The sequence below is a fragment of the Harpia harpyja genome, chromosome 8, assembly GCF_026419915.1.
Source record: "Harpia harpyja isolate bHarHar1 chromosome 8, bHarHar1 primary haplotype, whole genome shotgun sequence".
NCBI lineage: Eukaryota > Metazoa > Chordata > Aves > Accipitriformes > Accipitridae > Harpia > Harpia harpyja.
Window position 1 is genome coordinate 9,293,050 of NC_068947.1, and position 24,242 is coordinate 9,317,291.

At 40.0% G+C, this 24,242-nt stretch overlaps 1 protein-coding gene across 1 annotated transcript in view; it reads right to left on the reverse strand.

The window, feature by feature from the left end:
* Positions 1 to 21,583, reverse strand: part of MED14 (mediator complex subunit 14) — a 37,301-nt gene extending 15,718 nt beyond the window's left edge. The window contains exons 1-15 of the mRNA XM_052794178.1: positions 21,168 to 21,583; positions 19,247 to 19,273; positions 13,643 to 13,748; positions 12,774 to 12,947; positions 11,884 to 12,013; positions 9,996 to 10,124; positions 9,530 to 9,637; positions 8,535 to 8,667; positions 7,842 to 7,992; positions 5,129 to 5,240; positions 4,365 to 4,490; positions 3,330 to 3,408; positions 1,587 to 1,746; positions 1,006 to 1,200; positions 283 to 417 (exon numbers count right to left, since the gene is read on the reverse strand). Coding sequence (XP_052650138.1) covers positions 283 to 417; positions 1,006 to 1,200; positions 1,587 to 1,746; positions 3,330 to 3,408; positions 4,365 to 4,490; positions 5,129 to 5,240; positions 7,842 to 7,992; positions 8,535 to 8,667; positions 9,530 to 9,637; positions 9,996 to 10,124; positions 11,884 to 12,013; positions 12,774 to 12,947; positions 13,643 to 13,748; positions 19,247 to 19,273; positions 21,168 to 21,349 — 1,947 coding nt within the window. The 5' untranslated portion in view covers positions 21,350 to 21,583. The remainder of the gene's footprint in view (positions 1 to 282; positions 418 to 1,005; positions 1,201 to 1,586; positions 1,747 to 3,329; positions 3,409 to 4,364; positions 4,491 to 5,128; positions 5,241 to 7,841; positions 7,993 to 8,534; positions 8,668 to 9,529; positions 9,638 to 9,995; positions 10,125 to 11,883; positions 12,014 to 12,773; positions 12,948 to 13,642; positions 13,749 to 19,246; positions 19,274 to 21,167) is intronic.
* Between the last annotated feature and the right edge of the window lie 2,659 nt (positions 21,584 to 24,242).

Genomic DNA, 24,242 nt, shown 5'->3' on the forward strand with positions numbered 1-24,242 from the left:
CTGGTATAAAGTTGTCTCCCACCCCCTCCCACAAGCGTGTCTTTCATCCTCTCATTTTCCCTTCTCCCTCAACTTTTCAAGCTTTTCACAGTGCTTGGTATTAGAGAACCAGCTCTAACAAGACTAGAGCAACCCAGTGTGGAACACCAGTCACCCGAGCTCAGCTGGCGGGGGAACTCCGAAGTGAACACATGACCACAAGTTTCCCGAATAGCCCATCTAGAGAAGAGAATCAGGAGTAGTAGAGGGGAAGAAGGAAACAAAGTATTTTTTAATACATACCTCCATGCGAAGCCCTATAAACGGCATATTTGTATCACACATGGCTACAATATGAGCTAGCACTTTATTGAAGGCACACATTTCTCCCGAACGTTTTGGTTTCTTAGGTTCTATGGAACATGGATCACCAGATAACTAGAATTAAAATAAAGACAAATGTACTCACACATTTGGAGCAAACATTTTGAAAAGATGTCAGAGAATAATCTAATTTATCCAAGTTTTAAATGAATCACACCCTGAGCACAAACTCCTGAAAGGATCTGGTCCACTTCAGGACTGAAGCAATTAAGTTAATTTTATAATAGCCCCCTTCCTTAAAACAGTATTTACATATCACTAAGTAATGTCAGCCTGACCCCAAGAAGTAATTCTTATCAGTCCCTGCAAGTCTTTAAAAGACTACACCTACATGGCACAAAGCATATCACGCACATACCAGTGCTCTGCATATACAAGCTATTCTAGCCACCTCGGCACAGTGCTCTGCCTTGGCTCTTTAGAACAGCTGAGAAGGCCTGGCATGAATTAAAGGACAACTGTTGCAAAATAGTTTCCCAACATCTCCTTAGGGAAGCAGTCCAGAGAACCAAGCCACAATACAAGTAAGATGCCAGCCATAAAAACTTCTGAAACAACACTGCTAAAGCTGGTATTGATGCTCAGAACACGTGTTTCGCTTTCACGCTCTATAACTAGTCCAATGCCTTTTGAAGCACATACCTTACGCTTGACACCACTTTTCACTTGTTTCCCACTTTTTGTGTCTAGTACCAATTCTTCAATGTTTGGTTTGAACTGCTGTAGTAAAAGTGCAGTAGCAGGACTGTCATCTCCTTCAGCATAGCTCACAGAGAGAAAATGGTACTTGTACTCTAGTTCTGTGGGGTTGCCAGGAACATCAAACATCTCTACAACCTATATTTAAACAAAACAACAAATTGAGAAGACCCTCAAGCTAGGAATACGTCTACATCAGTTCCTATCCTCTCCCCCTCAAAGAAAATACACTAGTCTTTTTCAAGATATTAATACCGTGGCTAGGAAAGGGATCCAAGAAGAGAAGATGACTAAACTTTCATGAAACAAAGAAAATGGGAAGGTTGCTAAGTAATAAACCTTTACGTCCCCTCTTCTCTATAAGCCTGACTGCTTAACAAACCCACTGAATGAGAGAAAGGAGGGAGAGGGGAGAGTTGAGGATTACATCAATCACTTGGTTCCTAATGTTAGAGTTAACAAACTATCTGGTATATCCGTGACTGGGAGCAAAAGATAGAAGGAAGCATTTTTCAGTTACTTACAATGTAGTACTGTGGAAGGCGAGTGAGTTTGATAAACAATTTGTGTTTGGAAAGGTTTCCCACTGGATGGCTAGCATAATTAGCTAGTTGAAGAGTTTCACTGCTCACTGTAGGCAGATGTTTTATAGACTGTTTGCAACGTTGCTGTCCAAGCCAGAACCTTGCATTGAAATAAAGGTATTAGCACCCCAAGACTGTTTTACATAATTCTAGTATATTGCTTTTTAGAGCATTAGTGTCACATTGTCAGCCATATTCTAAGTCAACATCTATCATTGCTGCACAAGTTACATACAGAAAATCACACAGAAAATTTCATTAGTTTATATTTTCTTATTACTATCTTTACATATTGTCTTCAGCTTGAGTAACAGACAGCTGTTAATTTAGGAAGAAAAGCCCTGAAATTACTCGCTGAAGGAATACATAAATTTTTATACACCACAATATGAAATTACAAAATAAAAAAAGGGGCAAATTAAAAAACATGCAGATTACAGTTATTTTACAATTTGGAATCTTGAATTATTTTTTGGTAGAGAAAACAAAATATTTGCTCCCATATGCTGGTAAGCAATACAGTAAAAAAACTCACCGAAGCTGGACGTCACTCTGGATTATGTTATAAACAAACTCATTCACCTGAATAAGTTTGGACATGAAGAACCACATGCAAGACACCAAATTTATTCTAATGTTTGGAATTAAACTTTGCACTACTCCAATGGATTTGGCTATAGTGGCAAGGCCAGAAAGCCTAGTAGGCTTGAAAGGAGCTCAGAAATGTGTGGCTTGGTTTTTCAGTCAAACTTCCACTGAAAACAGCAGTAGAAAGTGTGGGTGCTCAGCATCTCTCCATCACGACATACCACGTTTATTCTCGTAGATACCCGTTAGATATAGCTGTCCTAAAAGACATTTTGTGGGACTGCCTAGCTTCCTCAAAAACTGCAGCACTACCCAAGCCATTATCTTGAGTACATTATTTATAACAAAGGGAGGTTGATTAGTTTCTCCAGGGTGTCAGTGCTTCATGCGTCATCATGCTTCTTTTAGAAGCAAAATTCCTCAAATAGAGGTTTCACCCTGCAATTAACTCAGAGTACTGGGAATTTCCAAAATGACAGAGCAGGTGGAACTTGGTTTTCATACAGATGCAAACTGTATTTGTATTATTTGCTACAACCTCTTACAGGAGCCAAATGTATCTTGTGCTTAAATCTCAGGGCTTTTTGGAAGGAAGATTAGAGGTTTAAACCAGCAAGGGCTGAAGTGTTAGAAGATAAACAGATATTATTTAAATCATCCTAGGCCACTTCCTGGTTTTTGCTCTGCATTGTGAGAAGGGAGATCATTCTTGCTGAGAAACAAGCAGAGTTCAGCTGTAGAAATAGAGTGGAATAAAGGAGATAGAAAACGAACATGAACACAAAATGAGATCCTCAGGAAGCAAGTGGTCTGCTACTGACTTGAAGTGAAAAGACTTCATGCAGAGTGTGCACATAGGAATGCATGAGGCTACGTGTAAGGGGGCAGACTAAAAGAAGACTATGGAATCAACTCCAAGCAAAAGCAGAATTTCCTCCACCTATTTAGGGGACATGGCAAATACTCAAGGTTGCTTAGAACAGTGAGAAAGTATATCCCCTACTGTGGTAAAACACAAAGCCATGCAAGTGTCATCATCCAAAATACAAATATGGTGATTCATTCTATGCAAACTGAATCATTCACGTCACTTACTTGAGCTGCTGGAGCCAAGGAATGATACGCTTCATATCATCGTTAACAGACTTCTCTATGTCATCGAGTGTCAGTTGATCTGCAAGAACATTAGGTGAGTGAATGGTCTTAACATCTGCTCTTCAAACAAAATTTTGACCTTTTAATGAAAGTGTCTCATGTAATTTAACAAACAATTAATCACAGAATCATAGAACAGCCCAGGTTGGAAGGGACCTTGAAAGATCATCTGGTCCAAGCTTTTGTGAGAAAGCGAGGCTAGATGAGATTATCTAACACCCTGTCCTGGTTTCGGCTGGGACAGAGTTAATTGTCTTCCTAGTAGCTGGTATAGTGCTATGGACATCCTGTCCAACTGCACCTTGAAAACCTCCAGTGATGGGGACTCCACCATGTCTCTGGGGAAGTTGTTCCAGCGATTGATTGTTTTTACTCTAAAAAATTTCTTTCTTACATTGAGATGAAACCTCTCCTGCTGCAACTTGTAATTGTTGCCCCTTGTCTTCTCCATGTGGCTTATTATGAAGAGAGAGATTAAAGATACGCAACAAATGACCCATAATGCTTGTAAAACCATAGCAGTATGTTATTAGGCAAACAAACTAAAAGAACTCACTTTCCTTCTTTTCTTAAGTAATCTGAAACCTGAAGTGAAGACTTGAACAGTAACTCAACATGTACAAGGTCACATAATACAATTCTCGATCAGGTCCATATGAAACGACTGCATCCATCAACAGCACAACCCAGGAATCGGGAGTCATAAAGAATATGCATTGCAATGATGCCTAACTATTTAGTCTGTTGTCCTCTTAAAATATACCTAACTGAACTGTGACTCTTAAGCACAAAGATCCATTTCTCCATTCCTCAAACTCAAATACCTAGATGATGATCCAAGCGTGGTGTTCACTCGCATTACCCTTACTTACTTACAGAACTTCGCAGATTTGCCAGAATTGTTCACACAAAATTACCTCATAATGCAGGATTCTTGCAAGATATTAAATACAGCCTGGTTTTGCACCTACTTACCAACACCATACAGCATCAGTTGAAACATTCCAGAGTGGAGATCAACAAATACATGCAGGCACTCTGATCGACCACATGGTTCCAAAATTGGAATTACAAGAGTTGGAAGAGCCGTCTCAATGAATGCTAAACAAAAATTGATGTTAATAATTTGAAACAAATTTCAAGCCCATTATATTAAAACTTAGCCCATTATAATCACAAAACCTGTTTGTTTTTATAGAAGCAATCTTCACTTGCACATAATTACACTATTAACAGAGGGAACTGAATGTAAGAATTTCTCTGTGAAAATAGTGCTAGTAACAAACCAATGAGAAAAGACAGACCAAATTTGAAGGAGATTATTAATCCTTGAATATCTTTTAACTCACCGCTTCATGATGACAAGCTCAATTCGAATCCCAATAGTTTCAACAACAGTTTAAGCAAAGTCTCATCCAAAGCTAGCTCAAGACAATGAAGGATTTGCTTTCAATTCTGAGCACGTATGAGTTTTACAGTAGACAACTTTTAACCCTTCAACCCAGACTATAATGCTCTACCAGCTTCATCTATTACACTGCATTTAGAAGTATGAGTATTTTAAAATTATCAATGCAGAATAATTTAAAGTTGTCTTGTTAATTCTGAACACATCTCCCTTTGTTTTTTCATATTTTTTAAGTAAATTAATGAAAACAAGAAACACCAAGAAAAAAGGAAACCATTTCTAGGCACAAATGGAAATTAACTTTAAACAAACTTCAGTAGAAAACACATACAATTGTCATTAACATTGTAGCTCTTAAGAATGGCTTTCAGCTCCTGGAGTTTTTGATGAGATCTTGCATGGACACTGTCTATTAGGAGTTTTTCTATTGATAGGTGGTCAATCTGTAAAAAAGGAATGTACCTGAGCAAGTTCAAATTTGATTTGTAGACTTTATGCATTAGCACAGTGGAACAAAGCTACTTAATAAAACAATCACTTCAGAAAGAATTTGCTTAGAACTGCAGTGAACGAAATGAACTATTAACTTGAGTATTTGGATCACTATAAAATACAACAAACTAACATATATGATGCTGTCTGTGCAGCAGGCAGTGGGAGGGTTTTTGACAGAAGACTAGAAAATGTAAAAGAAGAGAAGTTTCACAAAGTATGCTGTTACCACTCCCCCTGTGCAGACCTACTTGTTCTGGATCAAGGCTAGAGTATTTTCCAGCTTAGCATGCATCCGTTTATAACTAGCTTAAGCTAAGGAAAAAAACCCCCACAAAACCCCCCAAAACACCACTCTATTAGAATATGGTTGCCTCTACACAAACACATACATAGCTGTAGCACGGAATGCAACACACTAGTTTTAGTCCTGCTAACGGGGGTAACACCACAGTGAAGATGCAGTGGCAAACACTGAATATGAGCCGCCCTCCTGAAGCTAGGAGTATCTAAGAGCATTGCATGTAGAGCATCTACAGGCTGTTGCACTGCCATTGCTGACGCTTATGTCACCACTTACATTCACTGTAGCTTACTTGTGCAACTTAATTTAAGGCATTTGCATTTATATCCATTTACATTACAGTCATATTATTTACATATTTTGCATAAGCAAAGCTACAGATTACTGCAAAACCTTTTCCTAGTTAACCTCACATTGCTTTGAAACGTGTTCAGGGTGAATTAAACTCAAATTTTATTCTAGCATAGGAGATAAATGCAGAAGAGGTTTATACCAGAACAGAATTATACAGAATTTCAGTACATGCCTTCGTATATACCAGAAATGACCTTCCCCTAAAGATGAGCTTTCCAAGACAAGGCCTTAAAAATCAGGTGTTTATCCATCCGCAAGAGCATTTCAACTCAGCAGCTGCTATGAGTTAAATCTTCCTCACAAACAAGTGACTACAGGTTCTATAGCTACATCCAATTTTCAGTAGGTTAATGTATAATAACCTGCTTAGACAAACATATTTGTTCCTGCACTGTTTTACATAGTATCTTAAATAAACAGAAACAGTGTGCTATCTACGTCATTACAGCTGAGATCATTATTCAAAGACTAGAACAGCAGTGTGTATACCATAGCTGATACGTTTTTTTAAGCTCAGAGCAAGTAGTTATAAAAGGAGTCAGCGTTAACTTTGATAAATCTCAAATTTACAGTGGTCTCGTATCTTAATCTACAGTCTGTAGACCTGATTCAGTGAGCTTAGATTGTGTCACCTCCAGTAGAATCTCAGCAGATGTTCTAGATAAAGCACATTTTCCTGGATTTAGGCATAAATACAGTATCTTCGCTAAATTAACTATATATTTACTAGCCTAAATATGCTAATTTAGGCTGTTAAATGAGTAAATTTAATATATATTTACTATACTAATAGTAGCATTTCTACTCTAGAAGTAGAGTAGAAGGCTACTACGCTCCACTAAGTTTCCCACATTCCTCTGTAGCCCAAACACATGAAGCTCTTGACGTTCACCATACAGAGATTTGTCTGTCAAACTTGGTAAACAAGATGGGCCAAGAGGCTCAAATACAAAGCATGTACAGTAAGTGAAGGCTATCATCAGTAGAAAGTTCTGTAAGACAGGTGAAGAATCCAAGCTGGGGAGTTTTTCCCTGTGGAAAAACTGTACTGAAAGTTTGAAAACTACACCATTCACTCCAGTTTATTAACTCTGTTAAAAAACCCAAACACTGCAAGAAATAATGACAAACACACATCCTGATATATCATAGCCAGACTTGCTGAGGAACTTACAGAAGACTTGTTATAAAACCTAGAATGCAGTTTCTCTTAGATATCGTTAACCAAGATCTAGAATTATCACCAGTGAAGCCTTATCCAAGTAGTAAGTTGACTGCAGTTATTCATTTTGGACCATTTCAACAATCCCACCTTTAACATATAGGAATCTGAACAATCCAAAGGCACATTCAAATAGGCCACCTGACATAATCTGGTTAGTGATTACGCAAAACCAAGCTTCACCTAACACTTGAAGCAAACCACATTAGCTCTTTTGCACAAGATTTCCAAATAATAATGTAAGATTTTCTAAAGTGAATAGCACTGCTGGGTAGCCAAATCAAGTGATATGGGGAAGCTGATTTTCAGAGGAAGTTTACACAGCACCTCCAAGACAGCAAAGGTAAGAACTGTCTCTCTATAAAGCATTTCAAGCCAAATGCTAACCATAAATGCAACTTCGCTGTTGTTTTCCCCCAGCCTCAGCATTCTGTCTCATAAATGGTATATAATGCACTGTGAAGTAGGTGTAATTTTTAAGATGAAGGCCAATGATTTGTAACAACAATGTTAGGTCCCAACATAAACACAACACAACCTAGAGTAACTGCTCACTAGAAATCTTAGAAGCAGCTCTTTAAATAGAATCAAAGTGAAACAAACTGACAATGCAAAGCATTTTAAAGTTTTTGATTTATAAAACTAGATGCCTACTGCAAAGCAAATCTTTACCTTCATGGCTCTTTCCATCAGTTTGGAATCACAGGCTGGCAGTGGAGGCTCATGAGAGATTTGTAAGGGTTTTGAGACATCAGTCTCATCAATCTTAATAGTGACCTTATGAACAGATGCAGTCCCTGTTTTCCTGCCAAGCACCTGTTGACTTAAAATAAAGAGAATAATTAAACCATATAACTGGAATAGCAGAAAATATGCTTTTCAGTAGCTAATGATTGATCCTGAGAGTTCTGGTTAAAAATAAGATTATGTCAGCTGAACTGAAAAAAGCATTTGTTTTAATTTAGATTTTAATGCAGAACTGTTGGTAAACTATACATAAAGAAGTTTTAGATAGCTAAAAATTCAACACAATCTGAAGAGCATTTGGATTGATTTTTTTTTATCTAGTGCAAGTCAAGCAATAAACATAGCAAAAGACTGACAAAGAACTAATTGATTTATTTAGATATCCGCATAAATACAAGCTGATTTATAATTGTATCCGTTGTTCTCCTGTACATTAATGTACATCCCTCACTTCTTTGCAAGTAAAGCAACATGTTTAGGTACTTAATTACAAGAATTTAGGAGTCTCACATCAAAAAGAAAGTAGAATTCTGAAAATTCTGGCTCAAGCTTAGTAAATGAAAACCCTCCTATTATTTCATCTATTGTTTGTTAACAGCCCTTTTAAAATAAACTTACTTCCAAACAGAGAGCGAGAGACATTTCCCGGCATGATATCGCTCCACTTGCACAAGGTCACCCCAGCGCTCACGAATCAGCATTAGTGTTTGTGAATGCAAGACTTCCAACTGAAGTGCTAAGCAGAAGGAGTCTAACGAACAGAGTTAAGAAAACATAAGAACTCCAAAAACTCTGTGCACTACATAAATCCATTTTGTGACAAAAGTCAGACAAAATGCTGTCTGAAAACACACTAATGTGCCTAATCCAGAGATAAAGACATATAAACAGCATCAAATGTTTCTCAAAGGTTTTTTTGCTTTGTTTTTTTTCCCCCCCAAACTCTCATCTAGCGTAGGGTGTCAGACAAGAGTGTCACAACAGCTTTGTTTTATAGATTTTTAACTCTGATCATCTTTTAGGGAAAAGAAGATTACTAACAAAGAAATTCAATTCACCCTCTAGTTACCACTAACCTCATCTCCCATGGTCACCCTAAAATAACATGATTCTGTTTGTTTCTGCAGAAACTGTTTCACTGAAAGCCATTTCACATTGTCAAGCAATTTGCCCTTTGCACATAGAAAATCACTGCACTACTTCCTGCACATGCTGTATCTCATTTTATTATTCACACAGGTGCAATACAGTTAACACACCATCATCACCTTACTGCAGTTCTTGGGAGCAAGAATTATCAGCTACCACACCTTCCAAGTCAGCACTGTATTCTATCTCCAAAATTAGCACATGTAGCCAGCTGCTGCTGCACTGACTTAACACACAACCTGCTGTCTTGAGTACCTCACCTTTACCTTTGCTAATTAACTGTGTAAGATCAAATTTTACATGCTGGCACCTGAGAATAACTGTTTCCAAGGCCATCGTTTTTGCTCCATGTCCAGACATTTCCCCCTAGCTTAATATGGAATCCATTTTTCTTGACCTCCAGCTACTAGGACGAGCAAGGCTACATTAAACAGCTTATTCAGAAGCAACTTCTAGAAGGATACGCAGACAGCTGTACATGTCCTGAAGTGGCTTTTCATCAGCAAACAGCCGTGACTGGACCAACTGGTGGATGAAGTTGATCTGCATGCTGTGAACCAAGGCTCGACCATCTTTCATGAATTAAAAATAATTCACATTAGATCAGGAAACTAGGTTTTTAAAATAATTAAATAAATTAAAAAGAAAAAAGATACAACTGTACTGAGCAATTTCCATAGAAGAATTTCTAACAAAATAACAAAATCCTTGGTTTACTCTGGAAATTTCTGTCTACTACACTGTCACAGTCTACCATTGTTAAGGTATTAAAACCACACAGAGCAAGGTGAAAACAGGACAAGTATATACAGCTTCATTATCTTAAGTTGTGATATGCAAAAGACCCAGTATAAACAAGACTTATATAGCATCAGAGATGAACATCATGTTAAAAAGAAAGTGTAGAGGTTTGAGTTTTTTTTTTTTTACCACCAGTTTCCTTGTCTTCAACCAAAATTTCCAGTTTGAGAAGGCGCCAGGGGATGTCAGGATCATCACCCATCACTGTCAATGTGGCCTCAAACTCACCCTCAACTCGGAACTTCACACGGCCATTGGCTAAGGAAGAAAAAAATGTTTTATTTCACTCAGTCTCCTAAGATGCCTCAAAATATCAGTGTAGTAGCTCCTGGCACTCACAATGGATTACTTCCCTATGGTTTCTGCTCTGTTCCATATGTTTCCGTGCAACTCTGAAGACTTCACAGCTGCTTCTGCACAGAACCAGTGTCAATAAGCAGCATGGACAGATGTACCAAACTGTCCTAAACAGCAGTACTTCAGTCACGATAACTTGTTAACACTTGTGCTACTATAATAGGAAGTAACAAAGAGCTGACTACCAGCCTGACAAGTTACACAACCAAATAGTCCTGCTTAATTTTTCCAATTCTTTGCTATATCAACAATGGATACTTTAAGCAATATTCAAAAGATGTTCAGAATATGATCTCAGTCCAGGCTGAAATCTAGCCCTGGAAACACATCTCACTGCAAACCATTTACTTAACATTAAAATACTGTAACTCCATTTTCACGTGAGGAAGATAATCTTTTGCATAATTTTTATATATATGCATGAAAGCAAAGATTATGTACACTATTTATCTGATTGACATATATATCCTCACACCTTTGTGAACACTGCTATCAGTTCCAAGAACTGGGAACAAAGACTGTCAAAACTATGTAAGCAAGGTCATAAAGAGAGTGGGTGGCAGAGCAAACAGTTTAGTACAAGTCCTTACTACAACCTGAGGGTCAACTTTCTTCTCAATCCCTTAACAAAATATGCCATATACCTTTACAATTATAGACAAATAGAAACATTCCTATAGAAATTTCAACCATTTTAACTCACAAAGTTTTGTTTTCAAAAGCATCTCAGACATGCTCTTAAAACAAACCAAGGACAAGTATAACAAACCCCAAACCAGAAACTAATAGTCACTGAAATGTTTAGTTAACTGAAAAATCTGAAGAGCTCAGACATATATCCATCTACACTTCCGTTAGACAAAAATAGCTCTAATACTGACATTGCAAGTGTTCACATAGGGACCAGTGAAAACCTAAGATTTTTCAGAAACATCTTCGATCTAGGTCTGTGGGGTATGGTTTACACATGGCTAACCTTGTCTTAGTTAAAAGCATGGACTAGGTCCATTCCAGCCCTATTCTCTGCGATTCTGCAATAACCTAGACCAGTTTATAGCCATCCTTCCTGTAAAAAAGGTCATCTTAATATCGACCACTACTTGGGCTAAATGAAAACAGAGATGTGAAAACAGATTGAGAGATCTGGCACTGCAGTGAGCCACAGAACAAAAGGCATGCATAAATCGGAACAAATTCTGTGCATGAAGATGAATATCAAAACAGATTAAAAAAGCAACATTAGAGTGACTTGTTTAAGCTAAAGGTCAAAGAGTTTCTACAGAAAGACCTAACAGTTTAATTAAGTTGCATTTTAAAATTAACTTAAGATAAAGCAGTTACATTATTAGGCCTAAGACTCTTTCATAACACATTTGCTGAAAGAGCAAGACCATGTCTACAACCCTTTGCCATTACCTACACAGAATTTCTTCTTGAAAGTAAATAATATTTCAACAATATTATCAGTGCCCTCACTTTTCAAAAGGGGAAAACATGTATTTTGATGTCATACAGAGACAGGATCCCAGTCTTCACAGATGAAGCACGTGTGCCTAATGGTCTCACTTTAGCTATCTTTTAGCTTTGCTTTAGCACTAAAGCAACAATTTTATATCAGCGTGCAATAATGTATTCTTCAAAAAGTAATTCCAGTTCTCACCAACTGTAAGATTTGCCAGCTGTGGAGGGAGATCTGTAGTCACTAGTCGATGTCGAAGAATCTGGTTTAGCTGATGAAGTGTGGTTTGCTTCTCACTTTTTGTTATTGGGTCAGGAGGGATTATTTTATCCTGTTAAAATAAACACAAACAAGTCTATATATCTCAAACATGTATAATACATTGACAGTAGTGGTGGTGAAAACTAACCAGACTAGAAGTCTCAAAATATAAATACTACAGGCCATTACATATGAGCAAAGTTTTGTATCTTACACTCAGATTTGTTATCTAGTTGATTACATTTTACCCAAGACTGACCACTGAATAAAACTGCTCAACATGGATCAATTAAATAAATTCAGGGCCTTACATGAGGCTAAACCTGTTTTTAAATACTAAGATTTGAAAGCCAATTCTTATCTGTAGCCATAGATCTAAGTCGCAGGTACTACTGTTTATATTACTTCACAAAATCCTGTTATTCTGCATTTTAACAGAGAGCTGTTAAGTATTTCAGTAAATTTCCAAATACAGGCAAAACCTCTAAGAACAAGAGATGTCAGTATCTCCTTTTCACATTTCATTTTTCTAGGATGGTGGCTTAACATGTTCAAATACTTAAAGAACCAAGGAAGAAGAGTTGCTACTATACTCATCCTAGAGCAGAACTAGTTTAAATGGAGAGAATGTTTTACTGGGAAAGCATAACTTGTCCAAATAGGAAGTGCTCTGCAAGAGAAACTGACACTACAGAGACTTGGCACTAGGCCTGTACTAAAAGACAGTTCCATTTGCACATAGACAGTTAGTTTAATTAACATGCATTTGATACTGTACAGGGGATTACCTTCCCCCTCCCCTGGCCCTGACATATGGTAGCATTATTTACCCTAATGCAGGTAGGCAGACGCGGGTATGATCCAGTTGTCAGAACATCAATAGCATACGGGATAGCAAAACTAGGTAGACGGGCATGAACCAAAGCATCTCTAGCTAGCGATGCCAGACGATCGGCAGTGTCCACAAACAGAATGGCTTGCTGATCTAAAAAACTTGATATCATCTGCAGAGGACAAGGGGGGGGGGGGGGGGGGGGGGGAGGGAAAAAAAAAAAGTATGCGTCCAAAAAATGCACAAATCAATGCCCCTTTATATTCAGTTCATCTAGTACACAACAGAGATGATTTTTATCTGTCACTTCCAATTCAAGTAATCACATCTATAAAACAAAGGAAGAATTAATATTCTGGCCATTTCTTACATCTGTATGCAAGGACACTTTAAATCTGCATGCCATTTCTGATGCTGTGGAGGATCTGTAAAGCCTCACAGCTCTTTATCTGATGATTGCTCCTGGAATGCAACCATACTTGCTTGTAATCACCCCGGGCTTGTTTTTTGCAACATTCTGGACTTTATTCTTATTTAACCAAGAGCAGGACTAAAGTGATAGTAAGAACTAACACACTGAGATCACCATCTTCCCTGTCCTATAACCTAACCCCAAAGCACTCCTGAAACTATGTGCAGACAAGCCTTTCATTTTTTGCCACTGATGAATTTTTGGGAACACGAACTATTAAAAGACAAAATTATACAATTTCTAAATAGGAAGAAATTGGTTATAATTTAATATTCATTGGCCTATGAAATAGGCTTTTGTTTTTTTAAACTTCTATAATAAGGAGAAGTTAGGGTGAACCAAAATCCCATATCACTTAAGAGGTTATTTCATACCAAACTCTGTTGCTAACTTACCGCACATTTTTCCACCTTTCCAGCATTATTAGCCCATTTGACTAAGGCTAACAAACGAACAAACAGTTGACGAGTGCGACTTGCAAACTGCACTATTTCTATTTTTCTGGAAAAAAACAAATGTACATTAAGCCAGTGCTCAGATACATAATAAAGCTGCAATTTAACTCTGTGCCAATAAAAAAAAGCTGTACTTATAACTTCTAATTGTGTTAATGGAGGCATCACTAATATATGGCTTGTTTGATTAGAATATGGGGGAAAAAAAAGCTCACTGTTCTGAATACCTAAATGCTGACACCATACATGGATTCTAACCAACCAAGACTGTCTGGGGAAACAAAAAAAGCATACTCACATGAATTAATCACTGATTTTAAGAAAAACAATTCCATAGTGAACTCAACTGAACTATTTTTATACCTTTTACAGGATTTCCCCGGGGCTTATGATTAAGTTGAAAGTAGACAAGGCAATATACCTAAGGGTTACAGGAACTGGCAGTAACATTACACTGACATTCACTTAAAAAAAAAAAAAAAAAATTGGATACTAAACAAATTTAAGACTCCTTTACACAGCATGTTACAATATATCACCATTTTGCCAGGAAATGGGGTGGTGGTGGGGAAGACCACAAAAAGCTCCCACCCTTTTACTTACCTCTCCATTCCTGCCTTGCAAAGAAATTGGGATAAGAAGAAACTACTGATAGTCAATATTCCTTCCACCATGCTTTGTATGAGATAGTCAAAATGAGGCAGTGTATGTTTCCATGTCTTAAAAGTTATTTTTCTTAAAAAAGAATGTAATAGGGGCATACACAGATTTTCCCCCTTCATTACAGATCTACATTGTAGATGCATTAGACAAGACATGCAGATCTACAATGTAGATCTGTAACATCATATACTCTGAAATACCATTTAATCTACTGTTCATGAAAGTTTTCCTCCCTTTCCACATGTTCAATTCACTAATTTCACCGTGGTTTTCTAGTTACTTTGAAAAAAAAAACAACCCCAACCCAAGATGTTTTCCTGATATGGTTTTCTAAAGTAATGTCCTGGTTTTGGCTGGGATAGAGTTAATTTTCGTCCTAGTAACTGGTATATTGCTGTGTTTTGGATTTAGTACAAGAATAATGTTGATAACACACTGATGTTTTCAGTTGTTGCTAAGCAGTGTTTATACTAAGTCAAAGATTTTTCAGCTTCTCATACTGCCCTGCCAGCAAGAAGGCTAGAGGGGCACAAGAAGTTGGGAGGGGACACAGCCAGCACAGCTGACCCAAACTGGCCAAAGGGGTATTCCATACCATGTGATGTCATGCTGAACAATAAAACCGGGGGCAGTTGGCCAGGGGGTGGCGGATCGCTGCTCGGGAACTAACTGGGCATCAGTTGGCAAGTGGTGAGCAATTGCACTGTGCTTCACTTGTTTTGTATATTTCAACCCTTTTATTATTATTGTCATTTTATTATTGTTATTATTGTCATTATTAGTTTCTTCCTTTCTGTTCTATTACACTGTTCCTATCTCAACCCATGAGTTCTACCTTTTTCCTTCTGATTCTCTCCCCCATCCCACTGGGTGGGGGGGAAGTGAGTGAGTGGCTGCGTGGTGCTTAGTTGCTGGCTGGGGTTAAACCACAAGTAACAAAAGCATTTGGACAAAAAGAACACTCATCAGCGCAACAGATATTGGCCTCTAGCAAACAGAAGTTGCACCTCCTTCTGATCCTAATCTCTAAAACACATACTCATAATATAGATAAGAGCCTGTTTCTGCTGAAAGTGTTGGTGTAACGAGGTTAACTCTTTGTGCAATAAGTAAAGCATAATCTGCTTGTAGCAGATGAACATTTAGGCCAGAAGCACAACTAATACCATCTGGTCCAGTTTCTTGCATTACATACTACAAACCTCAACCAAGAGCTTGGGCATTAAGCCAATAACTTCTCTGTGTTCTAGAGCATATGTTTTAGAATGGCATTCAGCCTGATATTAAGATTTCAAGTGGTGGACAAGCTGCTATATGTACATACTGCTCTAATAGTAACCACGCTATGAGAACAAGATGTTGAGAATTTTGAAAGACTCAGAAAAACTTTATGGGATTTGAAAGATGTCTACGGTGAGACTTTAGAAAGCCAGTAATCTCTCAGACAAACTCCATATAGAAGTTGCTAAAATCTAGCAGTTATGTCAATCAAACTCCTGTGGCAAGAACAGCATGATAGCAAGAAAAATTCAAACTGATGTTCTGTGACCGGAAATCAAAGGTAGACACCCCCCCCAAAAAAAACCCCGAAAAAAGCAGAGCAATTTAATAATGAAAATTATTGATAAAACTAGACACAGTATTCCAAGTAACCGTTTCATTAATACCACATGTATGAAGTTACAGAAGACATCTACTTGACAGAATCTTGCCTCCAGAATCACCCCTGAATGACAACTGTGTTGGGAATTCACATCCACCTACTTCTCTACCAAGAACCCAAAGTCTTTCAATTTTGCTGCATTCCTTCATTATAGATACAGGACCTTATGCTGGGCTGCACAAAAAAAAAAAAAAAATCAACCTCCATCAACAACCTGCATGATGTGAAGGAATGCACTCTTTGGAAGTTTACAGGTGATGCCAAGCTGGTGGGATCAAACAGAACGACCTCAGCTGGCTGGAGGAACTGGTCGACGGGAACCTCATGAAGTTCAGCAAAACCACATGCAAAGTCCTGCATCTGGAACCAGTCTCATGTAACAGCACAGGCTGGGTACTAAGCAGCAGCTGGGCAGCAGCTCTGCAGAATTGGACCTGGGGGTGCTGGTGGACAGGCGAACAGGCAACAGCAATGTGCCATTGCAACAATGACAGGCCATATTAGCAGCAGTGCAGCCTAGGTTAAGGAATGGGATTAGTCGGCATTTGGGAGACTACATCTGAAGCACTACATCCAGTTTTATACTCCCTAGCCAAGAAAGATACTGCCGTACAGAAGTGGGTTAGGGGCTGGAACACATGACATACAAGGAGGGGCTGAGGAAGCTGTGTTTGCTTCTGCTTAAGACGAGAAGGCTATGGTGAGATCCTACTGCCATATTTAAGTATCTAAAGGGGTGTTACAGAGAAGACGGAACCAGACTTCTCAAAAGTGCAAAAGGCTGAGGGACAACAGCCACAAATTAAAACAGTGAAAAACTAGTTAGACATCAGGAAAACTCTAAAGAAACACTCAATGAGGCAGTCAAAGACCGAAGCAGGTTACCTAAAAAGGTTGCAGGATTTCCATCCTTGAAGATATTTAAAACTTAACTGGATATGACCCTGAGCAACCTGAAAGAAACTGTCTTTTACTTCAAGCAGAGGGTTGGACTCGGTATCTCCAAAGTACTGTTCCAATGAAAATTATTATCCGTGTCGATGAAAGGAGTGAAATAATGATAATTTTGTCATTAGAAAAGAATGGAACTCAACATTCCACAAAAATTAGGTGTGTAATTGCACTGTTGAAGTCATGAATAACATGTTTTTACAACAGTTCTGAATGTTTTGATTTTTTTAATCTTGTGTAGGTGATAGAGTCTTTGCTGCAAGTTTGAGAAGTAACAGTCTTCTTCAGGAACTACTGCAAAACCAGTAAGAAAACTGCCTGTTTTTAGGAAAACAGTATGTTTATATAGTTCTTGGAAGTATTTTGACAATACTTCTCTTCTAAATACTTCTCAGCAGGAACTGTTCCCCACAACAGAAGACAGGGCCTTGCAAAATCATTATAATCCAAGTTCCAGTTAAATCTTATACAGCTGTTACTGTATTCAGATAAAAGTTTCCCACATATTACACTTTATTGGAGGATAAAAAGGAAAAGATAAATAATACTGAGAAAAAAAAAAAAAGGTCTCCATTATCAAGAAGCAAGCCCCTGAATTTCCTTCAGAAACTGTACTTCCTTCAGAACTCAGCACTACTAATTTTACACCACAGTACTGAACTACTTCTTTCTTGCTGCAAAAGTTATTTATTCCTGTCATTGATAACTAATAAATGACCCTTTACAAAGAAAAGCCACACTATACTACAATGCATAACTCCTATCAGTTTTTCTTATCACGGCATCTTTTAGCTAGGTACTGTAGTAATTGAACTTAGATTTTATGTGAACTTTATTAGAGGATAATACCATCACAACTTCACCAAAGTATGTATGCCATGTCACCAGGCTAGCTTCAAGAAACAGAGCTTGAAGCCCAACTACTGCTGCTGTTGCAGCTCTCAAAGTTAGGAAAAATAGAATAATCTGGATAATTAAACTACATTCCTTACAGATTCCCTCCAAGAGCTGGAAAGCCACTTCACCAAGAAGAGTTGTAAGTCAAAGCTAACAAGGATGTGAACATTTAATTTCAAGACAATTTCAACTACAGGACATTCTTTGTAACCATTGAAGGCTGTCTTATTTTCTTTTATCTGTAATCCATTGGGACTGAAGTTCTCGCCCCAGACCTGTGTGCCCCACAAAGTAGATTCCAGCTTTACCAAGAAATGCTAAACACCTAGATGGGAGAAGCCCCCCTCCCCCTGTACAAGGGAGCTCTGGACCCATATTGAATGTAATTTCCTCAGCAAGTAGAGTGATAATTAAAAAAAAAAAAACCCACAACCAAAAAACCAATAAAACCCAGATTGTTTCTCTTTGTAAAAGATTATGCATAAGGAAAAGGGGTACAAGGAATCATCCCAGGTTATGATTCCCTGAAAATGGGATTAATTCCACAACACGTTATGAGAGTTTTGGAAGATTTGAGATAACTGAATTGATGATCACCCTTGTACACAGAATTCTTTATTAATATTCTTAGGATTATCATAGCTGCTACATGTCTCCAAAGAAAATTAGGTCAATTAGCATATCAATGCAAATAAAGGAAACAATTTCCTGCAACTTCCATAAAATTTATTCAAAGAAACAAAAAAGTAAATCAAATTCTTTCATCTTGGGGGGTGGGGTTGGAGCAGGGTGGGGAGGAGCGAGGCCTGTTCTGGTCTCTTACATGTGCTGTCTAATAATCTTCACACTTCAAAACCACATAGAACAGAAGCAGAAAACAGTTCTCATGATAAGAAAGATCAGGTAACATGGAAAAAAGCAAAAGAAAAGAGGTTTTTACCTTGTTTTCATTGTTGAACTACTTCTTCTGAACAAAAAGTTTCTTTATCACACTAACTAGACTCTATTTAGGTTCTCCAGTTCCCTTTCACATCAGCTTTACTGTCACTTAATTGTTTCAAGATTCATGAAGAAAAAATGCCCTTAACAGAGTTCACCTACTGTAACAGCAACAGTATGTTACAGAACAGTGCAACAAAAAAGCCCAAACAACAACAAAACCGAAAGCCAACAAAAACTAATATTGCCATTGATGCTGAGAAAAATCTTGAAACTATGTAGTGACAGCAAGATAGACAAGTCTTATTTTCTTGTATAAAATCTAAAATTAGGAGAAAAATATTTTATTTAAACAGTTCTATATTAATCTTAACATCCTAAACAAAGTTCTATATTTATCATGCATTACAGATTGTCTTATTGTAACTCACCTTTCCATATCAGTCTTTCTTGGTAACCTATATTAAAAATGAAAAGGGAAAAAAAAAAAAAAAAAAAAAAGAAATGCTTATTATGTACTGTTCTATTACGTTTCAGACTACTAGAAGGTTTTTTAGTAACCTTCAGCTAAGTACAAGAAGAACTTCTACATACCTATAAAGAGCATTTTAAAATTTCTGCGATTGTAAATGTTTCCTGAATACAATGAAATTTCATGTTTGATAAAGGAAGTAGCTTGACAGCTCTAGAAAACAGCCTAGTCAAGGTGTGTAATAGCACCACAGGGCACCTGCCACTACTCTGTACCAGGTAAGCTGGAACTGGTCAAATGAATTTTAAAAGCTTGATAAAGGGTGCTGAAATCCCAAGATTTCTGCTAATCTAGGGAGCCACATAGTATCACTGCCTGTGCTTTCTAATTGATGACTCTCACTCAGCATCCATGACTAGAGTTAATTAATTCATAGTAGCAATCCTAGAACATCTGCAGCAGGTGTTAAAATTGGCTGTTTCCTGACTTGCCTGAAATGAGTTTCTTTTCCCTTTTTAATTAAATCTAAAAGTGGAGAAATGCCGTACTCCAGAACTTTATCAACGACCTATGTGACAGATACTACTGCAGAGAGGAGACTGTATTTCTGTAGTGTTCTATGGGTATCACAGGCATCTCATTTCAACAGTTATTTTTTTATTCTAGGACTAGGCTAGTGCTGGTAAAAGAATGAGAAATCATTTTGTTGGAGGGAAGGAGGAGAATACTTTCCAGCTGGGCTTTCTACTAGCCAAACCCACACTTTGTGGGGAAATACAGTGGAAAAATCTAGCTCACTTCGCTTTTGGAGGGGACATCACATAGCTTATAAACTACTTTGATTCACCAAGTGCCCAAAGCATTCCCCATGTGTTGTTCACAGCACCCATTTTATCTTGTACCCTAGTTATGTACTTAAGTCAAAAGGACCTGTTCTACACCTTAAAACAAGAATAAAAGACATCACAGGCACATGCTCCTACAAGAACACATACAGTATCAACTACTGCCTACACATACCATAAACACACAGGAAAGACTTCTTGACTCACATTTTGAAAGTTCTTCCAAAGCAAACTAAAATTCTAAAACTCCTCGTCCCTTTCAGAGTTTGAACACTCTTAACCCCAAGTCAAGCAAAACCCTGTCTGCATACTTACCAGATATGGTATTTTGCAAGAACTATACCTATTTTTTTTCCATTTGTTCTGTATGTCACTTCTTAAAACATACAGGTTCCCCACAAGAACCTCTAAGGTTAAACAAAGTAAAAGGAAAACACGTTTATTCAGAGTCCAAATGCTTTCAGGAAAGTTTTTCTTGGCCCAAAAACATTCCTTTGTTTTGCCACTTCAAACACAACATCATCAGCACAGCAAATCATAAAGTAAATGTAAATAACTTATTTCCCCCAAATAATCAAATGGTATTTTAAGAAGTACGCAGGTAACTCAAGGAGGTGCAGCACCTGAAAATATCTCCGTTTCACATGTTTCAGCTTCACGTACGTTGACATCAGTACAAACACTACAGTTGGGTGTTTTGACAGTAACTTGTTGGCAAACTTAAGCATTTAACCAGACGACCTGCATTCAGCTGCTCTGCGTTCCTTCACAATCATTTTCTCTCTTTATGACCGATCACCCGGCCGCTTTCGCTAGGCCCCTGAACACAGCCCGATGCAGAGACAGACCTGCGGGCACAGGGCGCTTCCCCGGGGAGGGCGACAAGGGGAAGGAACAACCGCCTCCCCCCACTCCAGCCCCGGCCGGGGTGCGGGACAACATCCCTGGCGAGCCCTCCTCATCCTCCCGGGATGCTGGGAGGCGGCACTGCTGGCCCTGGCAGCCGGGCCGGGGGGGGGAATTTGGGGCACTCACAGGTCGGCCAGCACGGTGAGCTCGGCGTAGGTCCGGTGCAGGAGGAAGTCGATGAGGGTGCTGAGCCGGTAGCCGGGGCTGGCGGCGGCTGTCACGGCCCCGGGGGCCGGCGGGGCCGGGGCTGACGCCGGGCCCCCGCCAGCCGGCACCAGCTGGTTGCTCTCCAGCTGCACCGGCGCCATGGCGGCGGCGGCAGCGCCTCAACCCCGGGCAGGAACCGCTCGGTAGCCCGGGGCGACCGGCGCTCCCGACGGCACCCGCACCCGTCCCGACTCGCCCCGCACAGAGAGAGCGAGGAGGGCGGGAGCGGGCCCCGGCGCTGGGGCGGGCAGGCGGCACCGAGGGGAGCTCCGCTGCGCTCAGATCCCGCTTAGCGCAGGGACCGCCGCCATGTTGGGGGCACGGAACCGGAAGCGAACAGCTGTGGCGGACCGGAAAGAGAACCTTTCCGGGAAAGCCTAACTCGGGACAGGGCGGGGGCGGAGGGGGGGTGGGGGGAGACGGGACCGCGCTGGAGTGGGCGGGGCCGGCAGGTGGCGGCGGCGGCGGCGGGGGGCGCGCGCCGGCCGCTGAGCCGTTGGGGCGGGGCGGGGCGGGGCATCGCCTCAGGGCCGGCGGGCGGGAAGGGCGGCGGGCTGGCGAGTCGCCCGGCCCGGCACACTTCACCTCTCCTGAGGCCCCGGGCGGGGCGGAGGAAGGTGGCCGGTGCCTGGGAGTCCGGCTTTAGCGCGTCGTGCGCCGGTCTGGTGACGGGGAGGCTGGAGGGGCCGAGCCTGGCCGCCTCGTCGTGGGGCACGGCGTGGGGGGAGGAAATGGCGCCGTGCCCGGGAACGAGCTCTCGGGACAAGGGCTGGAGCCGGCCGCCTTCCCTGAAGGGCTTTCCCGGCGGCGCCCGGTTGAAGCGTCTGTAAAAGATCACGGGGGTTCCCCCCCGAACGGGGACGGCGCTCCCGTTGTATCTGGCCGCCTTAATGAAATACGGAGTGAAGGAGAACCAGATTACAGACTTAGCGTCTCAAAGAGCCTTTGATGGGGTTCTTTAGGCTGTCAGGGAAACAACGGTCGGTGTTAGGCGCTGGCTTGGCTAATCCCTTTCTAATGACTTGGGATATGTGAAGCATTTGCGACGGGTGCAAAGCGATGCCGGGTAGTGGAGACTAGAGGTAGCTAGCTATACGTCCTCCTTCAAAGTCACTGTTAAAGCTCGGAAAAGGAGCAGTGAGCAGCAGAGTGTTCGGTGGGGTCTGGTGATAAAACTGTGGCAACTTTTGCATATTTCTGTCTTCCAGCTTAACTGACACTTCTGAAGGGAGAGGGAGAGAGGGAAGGTCTGTAAACAACTGAAGGTGGATTTTTTTGTGTGTGTGTACTGGTTACCGAAGTGGATGATGTAAGGAAAGGAACAGTATAAATCCTGGGTGTTTTGTACCATGATCCACTCAAGTGTTAAATCACAAATTCTTGCCATATGATTACAAAGAAATCACTGAAATAGGCACATTGTAGACAATAAATACCCAAACTTGTCAAAGTTTAATAAAAGAAGAAAAGGTCCTGCTTGTTTTGCATTAAATGTAGACTTCTGAAAAAAATCTCTTACTCATCTCTTTCTAAGGGGAAAGTAAAAAATAAAAGGAAACATTTTTCAACCTGAGAAGTGGGTAATGAACAGTTTAGTAATAATAAAAAAGGCATCTACACCAGCAACAAGAATAATTGGTTCTATTTCTACGCGGAGCTTGTTTCTTGCTCCAGGTTATGAGCCGGTTGCCAACTGACGAGCAGCGCAGCTTCGCTAGCAGGCAAGCTCTCTGGTACCCTCTGTGGAGGAGCATAAAACAGTGTATTGAGCAAGGTGGACTGTTAACTCCATGTTGGCATGCCAGCTCCCGCATTGCTGTACAGGCTGCCAGCTGATGCTTCAGCTCTAAGGAGAGAAGAGACATTACCTGTGGTGGAATGCAGTGTCTCACCCATCTGGGTAGGAAGGGGCAGGATTGGTGCAGTTGTCAGCCGTGCTAGCCCACAGTTTTGCAGGCTGCTTCAGCAGCAGTGAGATGAACCTGTGAGCCTTAGAGCCAGGGGTGGATGCTGATGACTGGTTGGGAATGTTTTACTCCTAAAATCACAAAAATGTGTTTAGACCTAAGTTTTGCCTTTTGTTTTGTTTTGTTTTGTTAATGGAGGTTTTTTTTCAATACAGGTGAAAGAAATGCCTACTTTGTGCTCTTTATAAAAATTAATCTATAAAGGATAGAATGACAAATACTGCCTGGATCATATTGTGATAGAAACAAGTTATTTGCTTAATATATTGTAAGTTCTTGCCTCCCCATTGCAAAGATGGGTTTTCCAAATGTATGAAAATATATTTTTTTTCCCCTCTACATGCATGAATACATGCAATATACTCATTTTATGGCCAACTAGTTGCACTGTTGAAGAAAGTAGTGACTTACATAAACAGGAATGCAATTAGCCTACCTGTGAGAACCATAACTTAGAAATACAGGCTTTTTTATTGTTCTTTTCCCTTCTTCCCATTTCTTCCTTTCCAATTTAGTCCATAATAAAATTACCATTGATTTCAGTGGCACAGGCTCAGGCTTTGTTGATGAAAAGGCAGGTGGGAAATGGTTGTGATGCCATTTGACTTTGGCCCTGTTAGAGTTGTTTTTGCTTGGAGAAGCTCTGGTCTTGGTGAATTTTTCGGCCTTGGCTGGGGAGGGGGGATATCCTCAGCTTGGCTGCCTTTCTCCGCTCCTCTTGGAGAGGAGAGGTTAATCAGAGCTGTGGCAGGGATCACGCTGAGCTCTCCTCTCACATGGCTGCATAGGAAAGAAGCTCTTGATACTGTTTTCAAAGAAAGGAGGAGCAGCCGCAAAGAAATTTCAGAAGCTCAAGGGTTACGCTTGTGTGCACACAGCGGTCATGCTGTTGGGAGACTTGGCAAGGTTAGTTGTTTTAACAGTAAGATGAGTATTAGGAGTTCAAAAATCAGGTGACTGGCCTACATAATACTCATGTAAAAACATACATACGTTTGCTGCTTCTTGTTGCCTTTCTGAGGTCGGC